General features: G+C 37.6%; 1 protein-coding gene across 5 annotated transcripts in view; it reads left to right on the plus strand.

Moving 5' to 3' along the window:
* Positions 1-17,185, plus strand: part of sdt (stardust) — an 851,212-nt gene that overhangs the window by 479,912 nt on the left and 354,115 nt on the right. For all 5 annotated transcript variants that reach the window (XM_067155496.2, XM_067155497.2, XM_067155493.2 and 2 more), the window contains one exon: positions 16,493-16,629. In XM_067155496.2, the coding sequence (XP_067011597.2) occupies positions 16,493-16,629 (137 nt within the window). The remainder of the gene's footprint in view (positions 1-16,492; positions 16,630-17,185) is intronic.

Consider the following 17,185-nt stretch of genomic DNA (forward strand, 5'->3'; position numbering starts at 1 on the left):
GCACACTTCCTTGACAAGTATTTCTGAATCAGCTGATATCAGTTCTACCAACTTCCCGCATATTTAATTAATTAACTTGTTTGTTTAGTAGAAGGCATATAACAGAGTACCCAGGGAGAAGACGTTTACCGTACTGGTGGATTATGGAATTAAGGGTAGATTATTGAAATCAATCAAAGGCATTTATGCTTATAATTCGGCTGCGGTGAGATTTGATGGTTCAGTGTATTTACAGGGGTTAGACAAGGCTGTAATCTTTCACCCTTATTGTGCATAGTTTACATGGATCATCTGCTGAAAAGTATAAATTGGTAAGGAGGGATTCACTTAGATGAAAGTGTAGTAAGCAGTCTGGCTTATGCTGACGACTTGGTCTTAATGGCGGATTGTACCGAAAGCCTGCAGTCTATAGCTTGGAACTTGAAACTAGGTGCAATGAGTATGGTATGAAAATTAGTCCTTTCCAAGACTAAACTGATGTAAGTAAGTAATAAATCCAAGAGAAATGAACATCAGACTAGGGATACAAAGCTGGAACAGATAGAAGTCAAGTAATTAGGATGTGTGTTCTCCCAGGATGGTAGAATAGTAAGTGAGAGTGGATTAAGGCACAGTAAAGCTAACGCCGTGAATTCGCAGTAAGAAGGAAGTCAGCTACCGGACGAAACTATCTTTACTTTGCTTTACGGGAGTGAAAGCTGGGTGGACTCGAGGTATCTTATTCATAAGTTAGAAGTAACAGACATGAAAGCAGCAAGAATGATTGCTGGTACAAAAGGTAGGAACAATGGCAGGAGCGTACTGAGAATGAGAAGATAAAACCTAAGTAAGGAATGAACTCTATGGATGAAGCTGTACGCATGAACCGGCTTCGGTGGTGGGGGTCATGTCAGGCGAATGGAGGGGGATAGGTTACCTGGGAGAATAATGGGCTCTGTTATGGAGGGTAAGAGAAGTAGAGGGAGACCAAGACGACTATGGTTAGACTCAGTTTCTAATGATTTAAAGGTAAGAGGTATAGAACTAAACGAGACCATAGAACTATTTACAAATAGAGCGGTTAGTACATTCACAGAGGCTTGCAGACGGAACGTTGAAAGGCATAACAGTCTATAATAAAAATGTGTTTTATTTATTTATTTATTTATTTATTTATTTATTTATTTATTTATTTATTTATTTATTTATTTATTTATTTATTTATTTATTTATTTATTTATTTATTTATTTATTTATTTATTTATTTTAGTCCAGTTTTATGGCCGATGTCTTTCTTCTCGCCACCCCTATATGGAGGGATGTATTCGCTTTTGTTTGTAGTCTGTAGTCTGATGTGTTGTATATTTATTAAGACGAATCGAACCCGCGACCCTCGGTATCGAAGGCCAGTGCGCTGGCAATTCAGCCACGGACTCGGACAACTGTAAGGATGAAGCCTTCTTTAACGTGAAGAAAATTCGGCCCATTATGACTCCCCACTCCTTATGATCGGAAACTATGATCCACTATAAATACCTTCCCCTCTGTTGCAAAGCAAAGCAATTTCATCTCTGTACAGGCCATGAAGACCCTTGGAGGGGTGAAATGTGAAAGGCTTCCACTACCCGTAGCCTCGGCACTTGTTGGGGTAGAGTGTTTAGCTCTACGACCGGCCACCTATTCCCCCAGGAATTAACTTGGTCCTTATTGTTGGTGTAGGCTGAGTCAACCTCAGGGCCATGTGCACCTCGGGAAGTGTAAATCACCTTTCTTAATTTTTTTCGACCTCCTGACGGAGAATCGATCTCACGTACTCTCGACCCTACCTCCTCCTCTGTTGCGAGAACCGTAACTGGAGAAATCAACACAACACTGAATTCACAACTATTATATCAGTGGCGTGCGTTGAACATATTCATTACCCCATAAGTAAATATATATTTTTAATATAAAAAAATCATAGCCGCACTACACTCTCTAAAGACAACATTACCATTTTATAAGGCTGCATTTTTTGTCGAAAAGTCTACCTGAGAATGATCTTTGAAGAATATTTTCAACCACACGCTCGCACATACCTCCAAAGTGATATTCACGGCAGTGACGACACCATCATAACTTAATCTATAGCAGATTTTAAACAATGTACTTAGTTTCATCCGGTGACGCTTCGTGATAGTACAATCATGGTTTTCACAAAAATACACGGGGACTAACTATTTGTTTTTTACTTAAAAAGCCTAATCTAAACTAATCATCAAAAGTTAACTGGTATTTTACCGTCGCTGAAGTTTCATAGTTTCACTCGCATACTGAGCGTACGTGCATCAACGACAAACGAGGGAAAATATTTGGCACGAGGTATAACACACGTTATATTCATGAGGAATGCCACAGTACTCGCGAAACCTTCACCTATAATCCTAGAGGAACACTACAAAAATTCACTATATACCACCATCACAGACAACCAACTACAAATTCTGTGTTCATGCTGGGCAAGCTAAATATTTTTCTGCGGCTATCGGAACAAATACTCTACACGTTCCGTCAATGAATGGTTCGAAAAAACTGTATACATGCCGAAACCCAAGACTAAAATATATTCTTCAATATTTCAATTGATTTCATATACTGGCTCTATTTTTATTAGCCAGGCGATGTGTTAAGATGTTGAAGTCTTCAAGTGTCAAAGACCAAAACTAACATTACCTTACCTAAGCTAGCTGGCCTGTCACCGTAAATTGCTGTCGGGGGAGGGCCTACAGCTCCGCCCCGCTGCCAAGACAAGGCAGCTTCAAGTGCATGCGTCACCCAAACGATCTTAAATTTCGGTGGGATAGCTCTCTTCTGCGCCAGCTCGCTGGAGAAGCTGAACTGTGGTAGTGCGAGCGGATTGTCGAAACAGCTCTACTTGGCTTGGCTTAGATGTTCGCAATTTTTTAAACACTATAAAAAACGTTCTAAGGAATAATTAGAAAATGTTAATATAAAGTTCTTTACCCCAGCAGCGGTGGGATAGGTAGGGTTCAGTGCACGCCACTGTATTATATACAATAAGTAAATAAGTCGTTGTTAGGGAAACGTGGACAACAGGTAAGCAATAATGTCACGGGAGTCGGCCACAGAAAATCTGAAAAAAATCACGTAAAAAATAGTGCCTAACTTCATGATAAATTTGATATACAGGATGGTCAGAAATAACGTGGCTGAGCTGGATAGCTGCAGTCGTTTAAGTGCGGGCGCTATCCAGTATTCGGGAGATAGTGGGTTCGAACCCCAATGTCGGCAGTCCTGAAGGTGGTTTTACGTGGTTTCCCATTTTCACACCAAAGCAAATGCCGGGATTTTACCTCAATTAAGTCCACGGCCGCTTCCTTCCCATTCCCAGCACTTTCCTATAACATTGTCGCCGTAAGACCTACCAGTGTCGGTGCGACGTAAATCCAGTTGTAAAAAAACGTGAACCGGGTAAATGAGCGTTACAGGGTTGGTCATACTGATAAATAATTTGAAAGAAAAATGCGATATCTCGCTCCGTTGTAATTTTATTAGCTTCTAAAATTAACCAATGAGATTGCTTCCCACGCTAATACGAAAGGGCCTTGCGCGACACTGTTGCTAAATCTGTACGTGACATACAGTAAGACCGGCTTGAGATCAGCGTCAACACACACACATCCCGTAGGTTTCAGCCGATGTCACTATAGCACACTTGCTATGGCGCGATGCTGTCCACTCGGAGGCCCGTGTTTCAATCCCTCCATGGGCGAAGATTTTCCTTCAATTGAAACTCTCAAGCAGGTGTCAAGCCACGTCTGATCATTCTTCTTCTTTTCCTACCGCTTTTCCCACAACTACGCTGCACATGTGGATTTGGCCCTGTTTTTTGGCCGGATGCCCTTCCTGACACCAACCCTATACAGAGGGATGTAATCAGTATTGCGTGTGTCTGTGGTGGTTGGTAGTGCGGTATTTTGTCTGAATATGAAGAGGCGAGTGTTGGGACGGACACAAACACCCAGTCCCCCGGGTAGAAGAATTAAAATCGACGACCCGGCCGGGAATTGAACCCTGGACCCTCTGAACCGAAGTCTAGTGCGCTGACCATTCAGCCAACGAGTCGGACAGTTTGTCTGATCATTCTCTCTTGGAGAAATGCAGTCGTGGAAAAACGAAAAATCACAAAAAAAACCGTTAATAATGCAATGTGGAGCCGTATTCCAAAATGTGTGTTTGTTGGAACTGAAAATCCTCATTTTGATGCCATAGCTTCTTACAATAAGGTACATATAGTGAAACGCACAAATCTAAGGAAACTCGGCATCGAACCTGGAAGGAATGCTGTCACAGCACTTCAGAAGAGTGACATGCAGAGGCTTCGAGATGCATAAAACAGTCAAAGGGAGTTAGAGACGACTGCTAGGAACAAGAGGATGAGTGCTAAAATATATATTGTTCAGTAAGCAAGTAAATGCTATTTATTTACTAATTCGTAATCATTATTAAATTCCTTTTTGCTGGAATGTTCGGTAATCAAATATATTTTGCTCCTTTTCTAATTTGTTTAGCCGTTTTTTAATTAATCTGTAACCTATATTATTATGCTTTTCTTTTGTAGTAGTAATCTTAAATAGTGTTCTTATTATTCGTCTTCCTTTCTTCTCAATATTACTGATTTTTGTTCTAATATATCTATGGTTTAAACCTGATATTTCACGAAAAGCCGTTATTAGGTTTACGCCAAGGTACCTTCATATTTTAAAATAAATAAATAAATAAATAAATAAATAAATAAATAAATAAATAAATAAATAAATAAATAAAAGAATATTCCATATTCCATCATACGGACCAGAAATGCACCGCAAAGTATAATTATTTCTTATAACTTAGCTTGCCGAAAGGTTTTTTTTAATCAGTGCAGTTGTTCTCAGAAACTTAGTAATAGCCTACAGCCTACATTTTAACACGGTATTTTTTATTTCATGATTTGTTCATAAAGTTTTATATCAAAAAGATGGAAAATGTACAAAGTATTTTTGCTGTTGGGGAAAAAATATTTTAGTGAAGAAACGATGTAATCCAATATTGCTGTGTTAAAACATTTATTTTTGGTACTCCCATTACAAAGTGTAAAAAAACTAAACTTGTAGGACCAGAACAGATTTTTAAATTTTATCTTTTCAAAATCGTTTCAGCCTCTTAGAACCACAAGTGTCAGCCCTTTTTTTAGAAATCCAGTACTCCTTCACCTTGATGGAGAATGCAGTTCTTCGTTTTTCGGGCCACTTTGCGCCAGCTCGTCTTTTCATTCTTTCTGGAGCACTCTCTGACAGACATGGATTGCTACTTTGCCAAGTCATGAGAAGACCAAGAATTCTTTGAGATATTCTGGTGCTATGTATTCGAGAGATATGAATGTAAAACATGACACGGCGCTTCCTCACAATAAGTGTGAATTTTTCAAATCTGGCGTACAGCTCTACATTTGACCTCAGGCAATATTCTCCCTCAGAATTCCGTAGGAATTTCCATTCTTTTATTTGGACCCTCTGTATTATTATTATTATTATTATTATTATTATTATTATTATTATTATTATTATTATTATTATTATTATTATCACAACGTTGTGCCTAAAATAACGAATGCGATCGAACTTAATTAGCAGGTGAATTTGCTTTCCTCTCTCGTTGTGATATTTCTTCCGTTCTTCCGGTCCATGCAGTGTTGGTTATCATCTTGAGTTTTTAGTCAAGATGTTTGTTCACCAACGTTCTAAAGCTAGACCTGTCCCATATAATTTCGCTTGTTACGCTGGTTTCTTGAACGTCTCTTTCAATTTCGGTTATCCAATTATTGTTGACTTTTAATGAGGAGGCATAATTAAAACTCTGTTTAGTAAGTTTTTCGTTGTCCATTTTAAGGTTGAGAACATTTTTTAGCTGACAAAGTAGGGGTTCCCATACTACGGAAAAAAAAAAAGAAAAATTAAGCAATGTCCTCAATTGTGCCAAAAGTTGAAAGACTAAAGGGCCCGGAAAGGTTTCAAATTTTGAGTCTTGGATAGCTCCATCGAACTAAAAAAACAAATTTTGAAAATCACCTCCGGGCTAAATGCAGCACCGGAAAAACAGCCTAAAATCGCCTGTTTTTTTACTCGTTTTCTTTCTCATTCAAATCCTAGCCAAATTCATTTCTTTCCATAATTTTTTCTGTAATGTGTTTCTTGGTTCAATACCCTCTGGAGTTTTTTGATGTTTTAAAAAATGTCTACACCGAATGTAGTTATTGACTCACATTAGCGCTCGTAGTAATAAAAAAAGGCAAACTGCTAATCTAATCTACCGGACAACGATGATTAAGAAAAGGATTGTAATTTTTAAGAATAAATAATAATTATATTCTCATACTTCATTATATTTTATTTAAGTAAAATTCGTAGCTTATATCCCTAGGATGATGATGCTTGATGTTTAAAGGAGCTTAACTCTAGGTCATAAAATCTCAATCATATTTTTCTAATAGTCTCTGATATTTTCTGCTAATGCTGATACAATTCAGGAGACTTCCCTTCATCCGCAGTATTTCTATGCATACTGGTTCAAAGATTTTCCTAAGTATTTTCCTTTGTTAGTTTTCTAAATGTTTAGTTTGTGAATTTCCTCCAATAATCAAGGTTTGTGATGCGTGTAATCAGGCTCAGTTACAGTATTATAGGGTTTTAATTTATATTTCAGAGATATTGATTTTTTCTTGTACCTGTTCTGTGTGTGATTCTATGGGATGGACTGAGGAATTCCCAACTCTCATCCTTAATGTTATTTGCTTTACGTCCCATTAACTACTTTTACGGTCTTCGGAGACGCCGAGGTGCCGGAATTTAGTCCCGCAGGAGTTCTTTTACGTGCCAGTAAATCTACCGACACGGGTCTGTCGTATTTGAGCACATTATAATACTGCCGGACTGAGCCATGATCGAACCTGCCAAGTCGGGGTTAGAAGACCAGCGCTTTAACCCTCTGAGCCACTCAGCCCGGCACTCTCATCCTTAAGGTCAATGACCACTTGAAAACAAAATCCCTTCCTATTCAATACAATTTCCAATCACGTCATTTCTACGATTTGGTTTATACAGTGGAGGGCTGAAATTTACTTCACACGTCGCTGATAGCCTCGAAAGTGCTATTGTTGAGAGTAGAAGTGGTTGAGTCATCTCATTCAAGGTCTTTACATGTTTTGTTACTGTTGAATTATGCAAACAGCAATTAACCGTGTTCCCTGTAGCGTCGTTCCATCAAACAGGATATAAAGTGCCTTAGGCTTACGCAACCCCTTCAACACAAGAGTACAAAATATGAGATAGAGTATTTGATGAGACAACGGGTGCCATCAATAGTCCATGAAATATAAATGTGTACTGAACTATTTGTTTGATAGCGCAGACCATATCTCACGTGGGACGACTTGGGTGGTAAAAATAAAATTCACACACTTGTTGCGCTACACTGGTTTAGAGACTCTCTTACAGATTGGGAACAATTTGTGAATTGTATGAAAACCAACAGTAATTACCAAACAATCTCAGTCGGAGTCCCACAGGGCTCAGTGTTAGGACCGTTTATTTTTCATATTTTTATTAACGATATTGATAACTTACATCTCAGAGGTAGATTATCACTTTTTGCAGATGACACCAATATATTCTATACCGGTGGTAACATTCAAGAACTTGAACAAAATATGCAGCATAATGCAAATTTAATTGAAATATGGTTCTGTATAAATTGATTTTCAATCAATCTGGCAAAAACCAATCATATTTTATTTCATAAACCTAAAAATATTTTTTTAGATTGACATTTTCTATGCTGCACGGAAAAGCATAGAATCAAGGATATGTTCTGGCCTTAGAAGACGAGAGAGCGAGTTCCCCTCTTAGTAGCCTCTTACGACATGCGCGGGTACAGGTAATGCATCATTCAACTTCACCCACAGCTAGGTTTGCCAAGTTTTTGAAATGCCAATAAGGGACAGCTCATGTCAACACAACATAACATTTGCTCAAGAAAACACTGAGATATAATTTACTGTTCTAGGTGTAATTACATTGTAGACAAAAGTAGGGGTTTCCCGTAAGAAAAACGTAAAAATAAGCGATTTCCTGAACTGCGCCGAATGTTGAAGGGCTATAAGGCCCAAAGAGATTTCAAATTGTGAGTCTTGGGAACTAAAAGCACAAATTTCGAAAATCACTTCCGACCTAAATGCAGTTCCATCTTTTTTCGGATTGTTGGCAACACCGATTGTAAATATAAGGGCTTAAGTGAAACTCTACATTGACTCACATTGGGGCTCGTAGTGCTAGGAAAAAAAGCAAACTGCTCATCAAATCTGATCTATCGGTTAACGATGATTAAGAAAAGGATTATAATTTTTAAGAATAAATGAAGAATATATTCTCATACTTTATTATATTTTATTTACTTAAAATTCGTAGCTCATAACCCTAGGATGTTTTCAAAATTGAGTTGCTTGCCTGAAGGAACTGTGGATGTTTTCAGTAATGCTGTATCTGACTTAATAAAGTCATAAAATATCTGATGACTGAAATCAAAATGAAGTGAGACATGAATTTTTGACTTCATCAGAATTGCTGAGCACACATTGTTTCCATCGTTCCATTTGCCTTTAAGAATTGAAAAGACCCTTTCAAAATACGCATTCGAACCAGGTATACCTAGAAAAGATACCAACATTAGTACATTTGGAGCAGATTCTAATTAATTTTTAGAGGATTTTTTTAGCCATTTTGAGTTCGCATTACAGCGCCGATCAGTATCAGTACAGGTACACATAATATCGACATCACGCGTAATTCAATGTTATGAGAAGAAAATTCTTCATAAAAGCTATCGAAATTAAAATCAGGACAACCGAGCTCGATAGCTGCAGTCGCTTAAGTGCGGCCAGTATCCAGTATTCGGGAGATAGGTGGTTCGAACCCCACTGTCGGCAGCCCTGAAAATGGTTTTCCGTGGTTTCTCGTTTTCACACCAGGCAAATGCTGGGGCTGTACCTTAATTAAGGCCACGGTCGCTTCCTTCCCAGTACTAGCCCTTTCCTGTCCCATCGTCGCCATAAGACCTATCTGTGTCGGTGCGACGTAAAGCCAGCAGCAAAAATCAGGACAAATTTCAAAGAATTTGACATTTTTTCGAAATCAGAAAATGTAACAACTTTCAAATGTAAAGCCTCTAGTTTCTTTTTAAAAAACATTAACATAGCTGAAGTCATAACCTTTTTCCAGAAAATTTATTGCAGATTTTTAAAAGTTCTTTAGGTTAGATTTTGCATCATTCACTCTGAAGATATGGAAGGAGTTTAATGACTCGATTTCCCACCGAAAAAATGATCATCTTTCCCACCAATTAATTTGGACCTCCATTTTGACATTGTATTTTAACGATGACAGAAGTGAGATGTTTAAATATGGGACAAAAAGGGCGTTCCGTGTGCTGTTAAAACGGGGCAGTACTTCAGAACTTTCAATTCGGGAAATCCCGTATAATAAGTGACACCGGGCAACCCTATCCACAGGCGAAATGAAGAGTTCCGATAAATTGAAAGAAAAATTAGTGCATCCAGAAACGAATGGTAAGGCTCGTGAATTGTGAGAAAATTGTAAACATTATAGCCCTCGTAAATATAATATGTATATTATTATTATTATTATTATTATTATTATTATTATTATTATTATTATTATTATTATTATTATTATTATTATCCAGATATTAGGCCCCTTTAAACAGGAAGCATCATCATCATCAAATTAGCGATACAAAATTTGAGTTTCTTTTATTCAAATATGTTCATTTGATTTTTATTCCAAGGAAAATTTGAGACCTTTTTTCCATCATGTCCTTGCTTGAAAGAATGCATGATGAGTAAAAAACACTTGACTCAAAAGATCGAACTTATAAATTAAGTAGAAAAGGGTTCATACAAAAAGAGACACATCGCAAATAATATGGTTATTCCTCCAGTTAAAAAACTGGGTTGTTTAATTCAAAAATTGGTTAGTTCTATTTTTATTAAATATGGACACTTCAGGTTCGAATAAACTAAATAATAATAATAATAATAATAATAATAATAATAATAATAATAATAATAATAATTTTAAAAACAATAATGTTTATCTAAAAATCTTAAAATAAGGCACTACTGTGATGATGAAAAAAGAATTCTTTACACAAGTGAATATCTAGTTTTAGTTTAGATAAACTGGAAGTAATAGCAAGAAGAATCATGAGAAAAAATAATGTTCAATGAAAACAGCAGGACAACGGAAATTAAGAAGTGAAAATATAATAATAATAATAATAACAATAATAATAATAATAATAATAATAATAATAATAATAATGTCGTGTGGCCTTCGGAGAGGCCTGGTGTAGGTCTTTCGAAATGATGCCTGCGCGCCCCTGCCTATGATGAATTCTAATCCTGAAGACGGCACACACACACACACACAGAGCCCCGAGCCATCGGAATTAATCAGTGAAGGTTAAAATCCCCGAGCTGACCGGGAATCGAACCCGGCACCCTCTGCACCAAACACCAGCACGCTAATCATTCAGCCATTGAGCCGGACAGTTAGGAAGTAACACGTAAAGATAAAATAACATAGAAAATGTAAAAGAAACATTAAGGAAAAGGAGGTAGCTATTTTTGGACATATCTATAGAATATATAAAATGGATGTTAACAGATTGACAAAACAGATATTCAAGTACCTTTGGGAGGAAAAGTCAACAGCACCCTGCATACAAGAGGTCAAGAAATATTTAGAAAGAAATCAAAGAAGAGAAGAGGAAACTATTTTTAAAAAGGAAATTTGAACAATGGAAGGACTCCAAGGAAGAATATAAAGGGAACCCGGTCCACAGTGCTCTGAGGAGAGAAAAATAAAGCATAGTGCAATGATGAAGGCATACTGGAAAGAACAAGGAAAGATGAATTCAAATTGACATGCGGTCCCTAGCAGGCCTCATCGTAAAGATAATAATAATAATAATAATAATAATAATAATAATAATAATAATAATAATAATAATAATATTTTCACATGAATATCATTATTACGTTTGGCAAACTCCGGATATCTGGGGTAACGCGTTAGCGATGTGATCATTTGTAGAGTTTGATGAAGACGGTGGAAGAAATTAGGACGAGAATTAATCTTCTGTAGCTAGTTCAGACATCCCATGTTCGTTCGTTTGTTCCTGCCGAGGTTATTAAAAAAATAAAATTTATAGTTGTAATGTGAATTAGCTATATATTGTTGACTCTGGTTATGACATAGCTAACCAAATTAAAAATGTAATTGGTGCAGTGACTGGTTGAGCAACACGCGACTTGTGAATGAGCTTGCCAAGACCCGCTCTAGCTGGCAAGGAGCCACTTCAACTGCTCAGTACGTGTCTATTCTACTTTACGACTTAATACTCGAGAGTGGACTACAGGAGTTCTTTCAAAATGAGCACACTTCTCCTAAATAATAGCAATATATTAATGGGTTTTACTTCTAACAGCACAAATAATCCACAAGGCAGGGTGCGACATCTAACTACTGCGTTTTAAATTCAAGAATTTGGGATTAAAAATCATGTCATCCTCCTAATCCTCTTTTGAATTATTATTATTATTATTATTATTATTATTATTATTATTATTATTATTATTATTCTCTTCCCCTCCTGTTTTACTCCGTGTAATCCTTCCCCTGTTAATTCGTAATTCTTCTAATGATCTTCTCCGCTTTCTTCAAATCCTCCTCCTAATCCTGTTATTCCTCCTCCTACTACTCCTCCTGTTAATCCTACCCGTCCTCGTAATTCTTCTCTTAATTCAACTATTTCTTATCCTCCTAATTCTACTAATCCTCCTCCTCTTCGCCCTCCTAATCCTTTTCTCTTTTTATTTTCAGTGCCATCGCGTCAGACAAACTTCGATATTGCAGGTAACATCATATGTCGATCTAATAGAGAAAGTTCAAAGAAAATTTCTCAGATATGTTTATTACAAGATGTGGGTTATTATCCCTACTACGAGTCGTGCGCGCTAATGATTCTCAAAGCTGTTGGTGCTAGGGAACTATCTCACTGAAAAAATTGTTAGGGAATGTATTTTCTTCATAAAGTAATAAATAACAAAATTGACGATAGTAAAATTAGAGAAAGAATTGACATTTATGTTCCAAATGTAACTCCCAGTAGACTTCGCAATATGTTCTTCACATACCGAAAATTAACACAGACTCACACAAGAACTCCCTTTGATACAGAATTATGACTCTGTATAATCTCGTGCACCATCTTGTTGTAGACATATTTAGCATGTCGGAAAACCAGTTTGTTACATCCTGTGATAGAGTGCTACAGTCTTTGTAAGATAAATGACGTCTTGATGTACTGTAGCTAAATATATCCAATATTAATGACTTCCTCTTCCTCTACCTCTTTCCTTTGTAATTAAGTTATATTATTAGTTCAAATCATTAATTTACTGTATTACTTGGTGATAATATTTTAAGTAGTGAACAGTGTAATTGGGGAAACCTGTAATGTTCACAACAGTGATTAAATAAATAAACATTAGGAAATTGTTAATGGAGAATGGTGAATAGTAGAATAACAATGGTGGTAGAAATAATGAGCGAATGAAATGTAGACTAGACTAAGCTAGACTAAAAAACTCATCGATACGGTCATGAAGTGGACAACTTGCAATAAACAAGCCCTTCTCAAAGAAAATAAATTTTCTCACCTCCAGTATTAACGTGTGTGTTAGGAAGATGTTTCTCAAAACAATTTTGAAAATGGCCACTATTTGACTGACTGAAATGGTCCACGTTTTTTCAAAATCCCTAACCAATTAGTAAACAAAATCAGCGCTACTAAATTAACCAGCGTGTAATTCGCTTTGGGCTTTCCGTTATACTCATTGAGGCAAATTTTACAATTCTCGTAGAATACCAGTCAATACGTGTGGTATTTTTGAAATGAAAAGTCACAGCTTTGTCTTCAAATTTCATGAAAAACTGGAGGTCCCGAGACTGTCTGGGCGGGCAAAATTAGAATCTAGTAAAACGTCTTAGGAACCACGCTTGAAATATAAAATTCACTTGTTCACCTCCATAGTATTCTGTGTGTGTGGTTCTTTTTCTAGAACTCTGCATTAATGAGTATGAAGACCATTAGTTAAATGAAAATTTTGACGCCCGGCTGTATAGGCAAACTACCAAACACTTCTGTGAAGCAGTATTGTATTCTGCAACCTATACAAATAATATCTGGCAGAGTCTGTTCATATTAGGTCCTTTCTCTCTGCCAAGACTGTCCCTTCAATTAATTCTTTTGTTTCCGTAGAGTCGTACTAATAATAATAATAATAATAATAATAATAATAATAATAATAATAATAATAAATTATACTGTATAGTTTTTCTGTTTTCATTCCTATTGTGAGTGAGAAAGTAATTTGGTTCATTTATTATAGACCAGCTATTTATTAATACAATTATCTTGTTAATGCATTGAGAATACAAAAAATGCATTATTTAAGTCGTTTAGAACAAGACTAGAATCCCGCGGTTATAACTTCAATCTCAGAGTAACTAGTTAGGAATGGCAAATTCCTATGTACACAGTCCATATCATGTCTTAATTAGCAGTGCGAAATAAAGAAAAAATACAACGTTACACGACAAGGAAAGAAGGACTTAAAAGGTGAAAATGGTCCAGAGGTCTTAGGAATTGCTGTCTTATAATGCAATAGCTCGAGCAATTTGTAAGTAAGAGACTGAACGTCATTTCTGCATGCATTTTTTCATGTTACTTACGCGATATTAAACCGCTCTAATTGACTGTACTCGGTTAGCTACGCGATGTTGTTTGTTATGTGATGGTAGTCTCAGGGGCAAGACCGGTCAGCTATGATATTTTTAGCCGGGCACAACAATCGCATTATGTTTGCTGCCAGGTCGAAGTCCAACCGAGTCTAAACCAGTTTCTACAGGCTTCCGTTAAGTATGCACTGTACATTAGAACCCTTGCTATCTGAAACACTTGTAACCGAAATACCGTTTAACAGAAACGACCGAAAATTACAGTATATATAGTGTCGTTTAAAACGAATTAAAGAACTATCGTTTGTTATGTTATAAAATAGGTGATGAGTAACAGAAGGCGTGGATTCTGACCTTGATTCCCTCCTTCCCTTCTCCATTTCATACTCTGTATTTTCCATTTTATTTTATCCATTGTTTCTTTGATACTGCCCCGCTCTTTCGTAAAGAAGGGAGAGTAACATAACTTCTAGGGGTTCTAAGGAGGTGTACACTATCCAGTTCTTCCGTAAAGAAGGGAGAGTAACATAACTTCTAGGAGTTCTAAGAGTTTGTGCTATCCCGCTCTTCCGTAAAGAAGGGAGAGTAACATAACTTCTAGCGGTTCTAAGGAAGTGTATACTATCCCTCTCTTCCGTAAGGAAGGGAGAGTAACATAACTTCTAGGGGTTCTATGAAAGTGTATACTATCCCTTTCTTCCATAAAGAAGGCATAGTAACATAACTTCTAGGGGTTCTAAGGAAAGGTATACTATCCCGCTCTTCCGTAGAAAATGAGAGTAATATAACGTTTAGGGGTTCTAGGGAAGTGTACACTATACCGCTCTTCCATAAAGAATGGAGAGTAACATAACTTCTAGGGGTTCTAAGGAAATGTATACTATCCCGCTCTTCCGTAAAGAATGGAGAGTAACATAACTTCTAGGGGTTCCAAGGAAGTGTATACTATCCCGCTCTTCCTTAAAGAATGGAGAGTAACATAACTTGTAGGGGTTCTAAGGAGGTGTATACTATCCCGCTTTTCCATAAAGAACAGAGAGAGTAACATAACTTCTAGGAGTTCACAGGAAGTGTGTACTATACCGCTCTACCGTAAAGAAGAAGAGTAACATAATTTCTAGGGATTTTAATAGGACGGGACCCCCAAGTGTTATGCAAACCTCATAGCAGAACTACCCCTGTAGGTGAGGGACGCAGACGAAGAATACACCCACGGTATCCCTGCCTGTCGTAAGAGGCGACTAAAATGGACGACCAAGGGACAATGAAATTAAAAACATGAGACTACTTGTGATTAGTACCATTACGTGAGGAAGACCGTGGGTTGACGTTACTTGCGATTAGTACCGTTATACGAGGAACACCATGGTCCTGCTTTACCAGCGATTAGTACTATTATGAGGGGCCAGTAACCTGAATTTTGGAAATTTTTATAACAAGCATCATCTCAGAAAAGAAGGCATTGTGAATTGGATCCACTGATTGTTTTGGACTCACGGTCATTTTTTCATCGTCATTCGTTTTATATTTTAGTCGGTGGATACATTTTGAAATTTTTATCATCATTTCATTTCATTGCATCTCGTACCATTAGGTGTCGATGACCTAGCTGTTAGGCCAATTTAAACAAATATCACTGTAGCAGAACTCTCGATCTGGCTAGTGTATACTTGTTACTCGCATCCTAACCTATTAATACCTAAACACCCCGGCTCTAGTTACGATACGGTATGTGTGGACTCTCTTGACTGCCTCCTTCCCTTCTCTATTGCAAAATCCGCTTGTGGTGACACGAATCAAAGCCTTCTGACATTTTGATAATAAAACGGTAGCGCGACATAGCGGCTAGAAAACTATGTGGATAAAAAGTACTTTCTCAAAAACAAATTAGTATATACTGTAAAGTATGTGCACTGTGAAACATCGGGGTTTTTTTTCTAAATATGTACAGTAGATTGGGTTCATTAGAACATTTTATTTGTGTCGTCTTTCACCTAAAATTTAAAGACCGAGCTCGATAGCTTCAGTCGCTTAAGTGCGGCCAGTATCCAGTATTCGTGAGATAGTGTGTTCGAACCCCACTGTCGGCAGCCCTGAAGATGGTTTTCCGTGGTTTACCATTTTTCACACCAGGCATATGCTGGGGCTGTACCTTAATTAAGGCCACGGCTACTTCCTTCCCAGTCCCAGCCCTTTCCTTTCCCATCGTCGCCATAATACCTATCTGTGTCGGTGCGACGTAAAGCCAATAGCAAAAAAAAAAGTTAAGAAACGCTTCTTAACCCCTTTTTTAATTATTATCCGAAATTTTGGTTATCCGAAGCCACGTAACCCCTCCCCATTTTGTTCTGGTTAAAAGAGGTTCTACTGTATATGTACAGTCTTCAGTCCGAAGGCTGGTTGGGTCACAAACAGCTTCGTCTTCAATTGTCGTAGAGAACTTGCTTGCCACTGAAGAGACGTTGTATCGAAGTGATGCGTGAGTTACAGAAGGTTCCCCGTACTTGATATAGTGAGACAGAAGGTAGTATTACATATTAGTTTGCCAAGCCCTTTGGCTGTATGACTGACTGTTTTGTTCTGTTGTGTTGCAGCGCTGGACCTTGCCCAGAACAGCAATGTGCAGGATGCGTTCGTCATTGCCGTGGAGCAGCAGGCCAGAGAACGGCTGGAGCGGCTGTCGGCCCTCAAGAGGATCAAGCCTGTCGATATGACCAAATTGTCCCAACAGGTGAGCCGCCACCGCTTTCGTTAACTCACTGCATGATAAGTTCTCCAGACTAAACATCATATTCCCCTGACTTATATTCCAGTCACAATGGCACAAATCACTACGTTGACACTGCCCCATTACCTGTCTCGTCTCCAAGTACGTCCGGTCCCAAGGCTAAACGGTTAGCGTGATGGCCTTTGGTACAGTTGGTCCAGCGTTCGATTCCTGACCGAGTCTGAGATTTTCACATTCATTGGTTAATTTCGATGGCTTGGGGGCTGGGTGTGTGTGCCGTCTTCATCATTAGAATTCTTCACAGGTACGGCCCCATCCTTATAGAAGCTCAGGTCGCTTATACGGCGTCAGCTCGAAAGACCTCCACCAGGCCTCTTAGGGAGGTCACACGCCATTATTATTATTATTATTATTATTATTATTATTATTATTATTATTATTATTATTATTATTATTATTATTATTATTATTAGAGCCCGGAATTTTATGCATTAATAGGTTAGAATGCAAACTTACTGAAGCGAGAAGCAAGTACAGTCTACCTTCACAACGATTAAGC

Source organism: Anabrus simplex, chromosome 11, assembly GCF_040414725.1.
Source record: "Anabrus simplex isolate iqAnaSimp1 chromosome 11, ASM4041472v1, whole genome shotgun sequence".
NCBI lineage: Eukaryota > Metazoa > Arthropoda > Insecta > Orthoptera > Tettigoniidae > Anabrus > Anabrus simplex.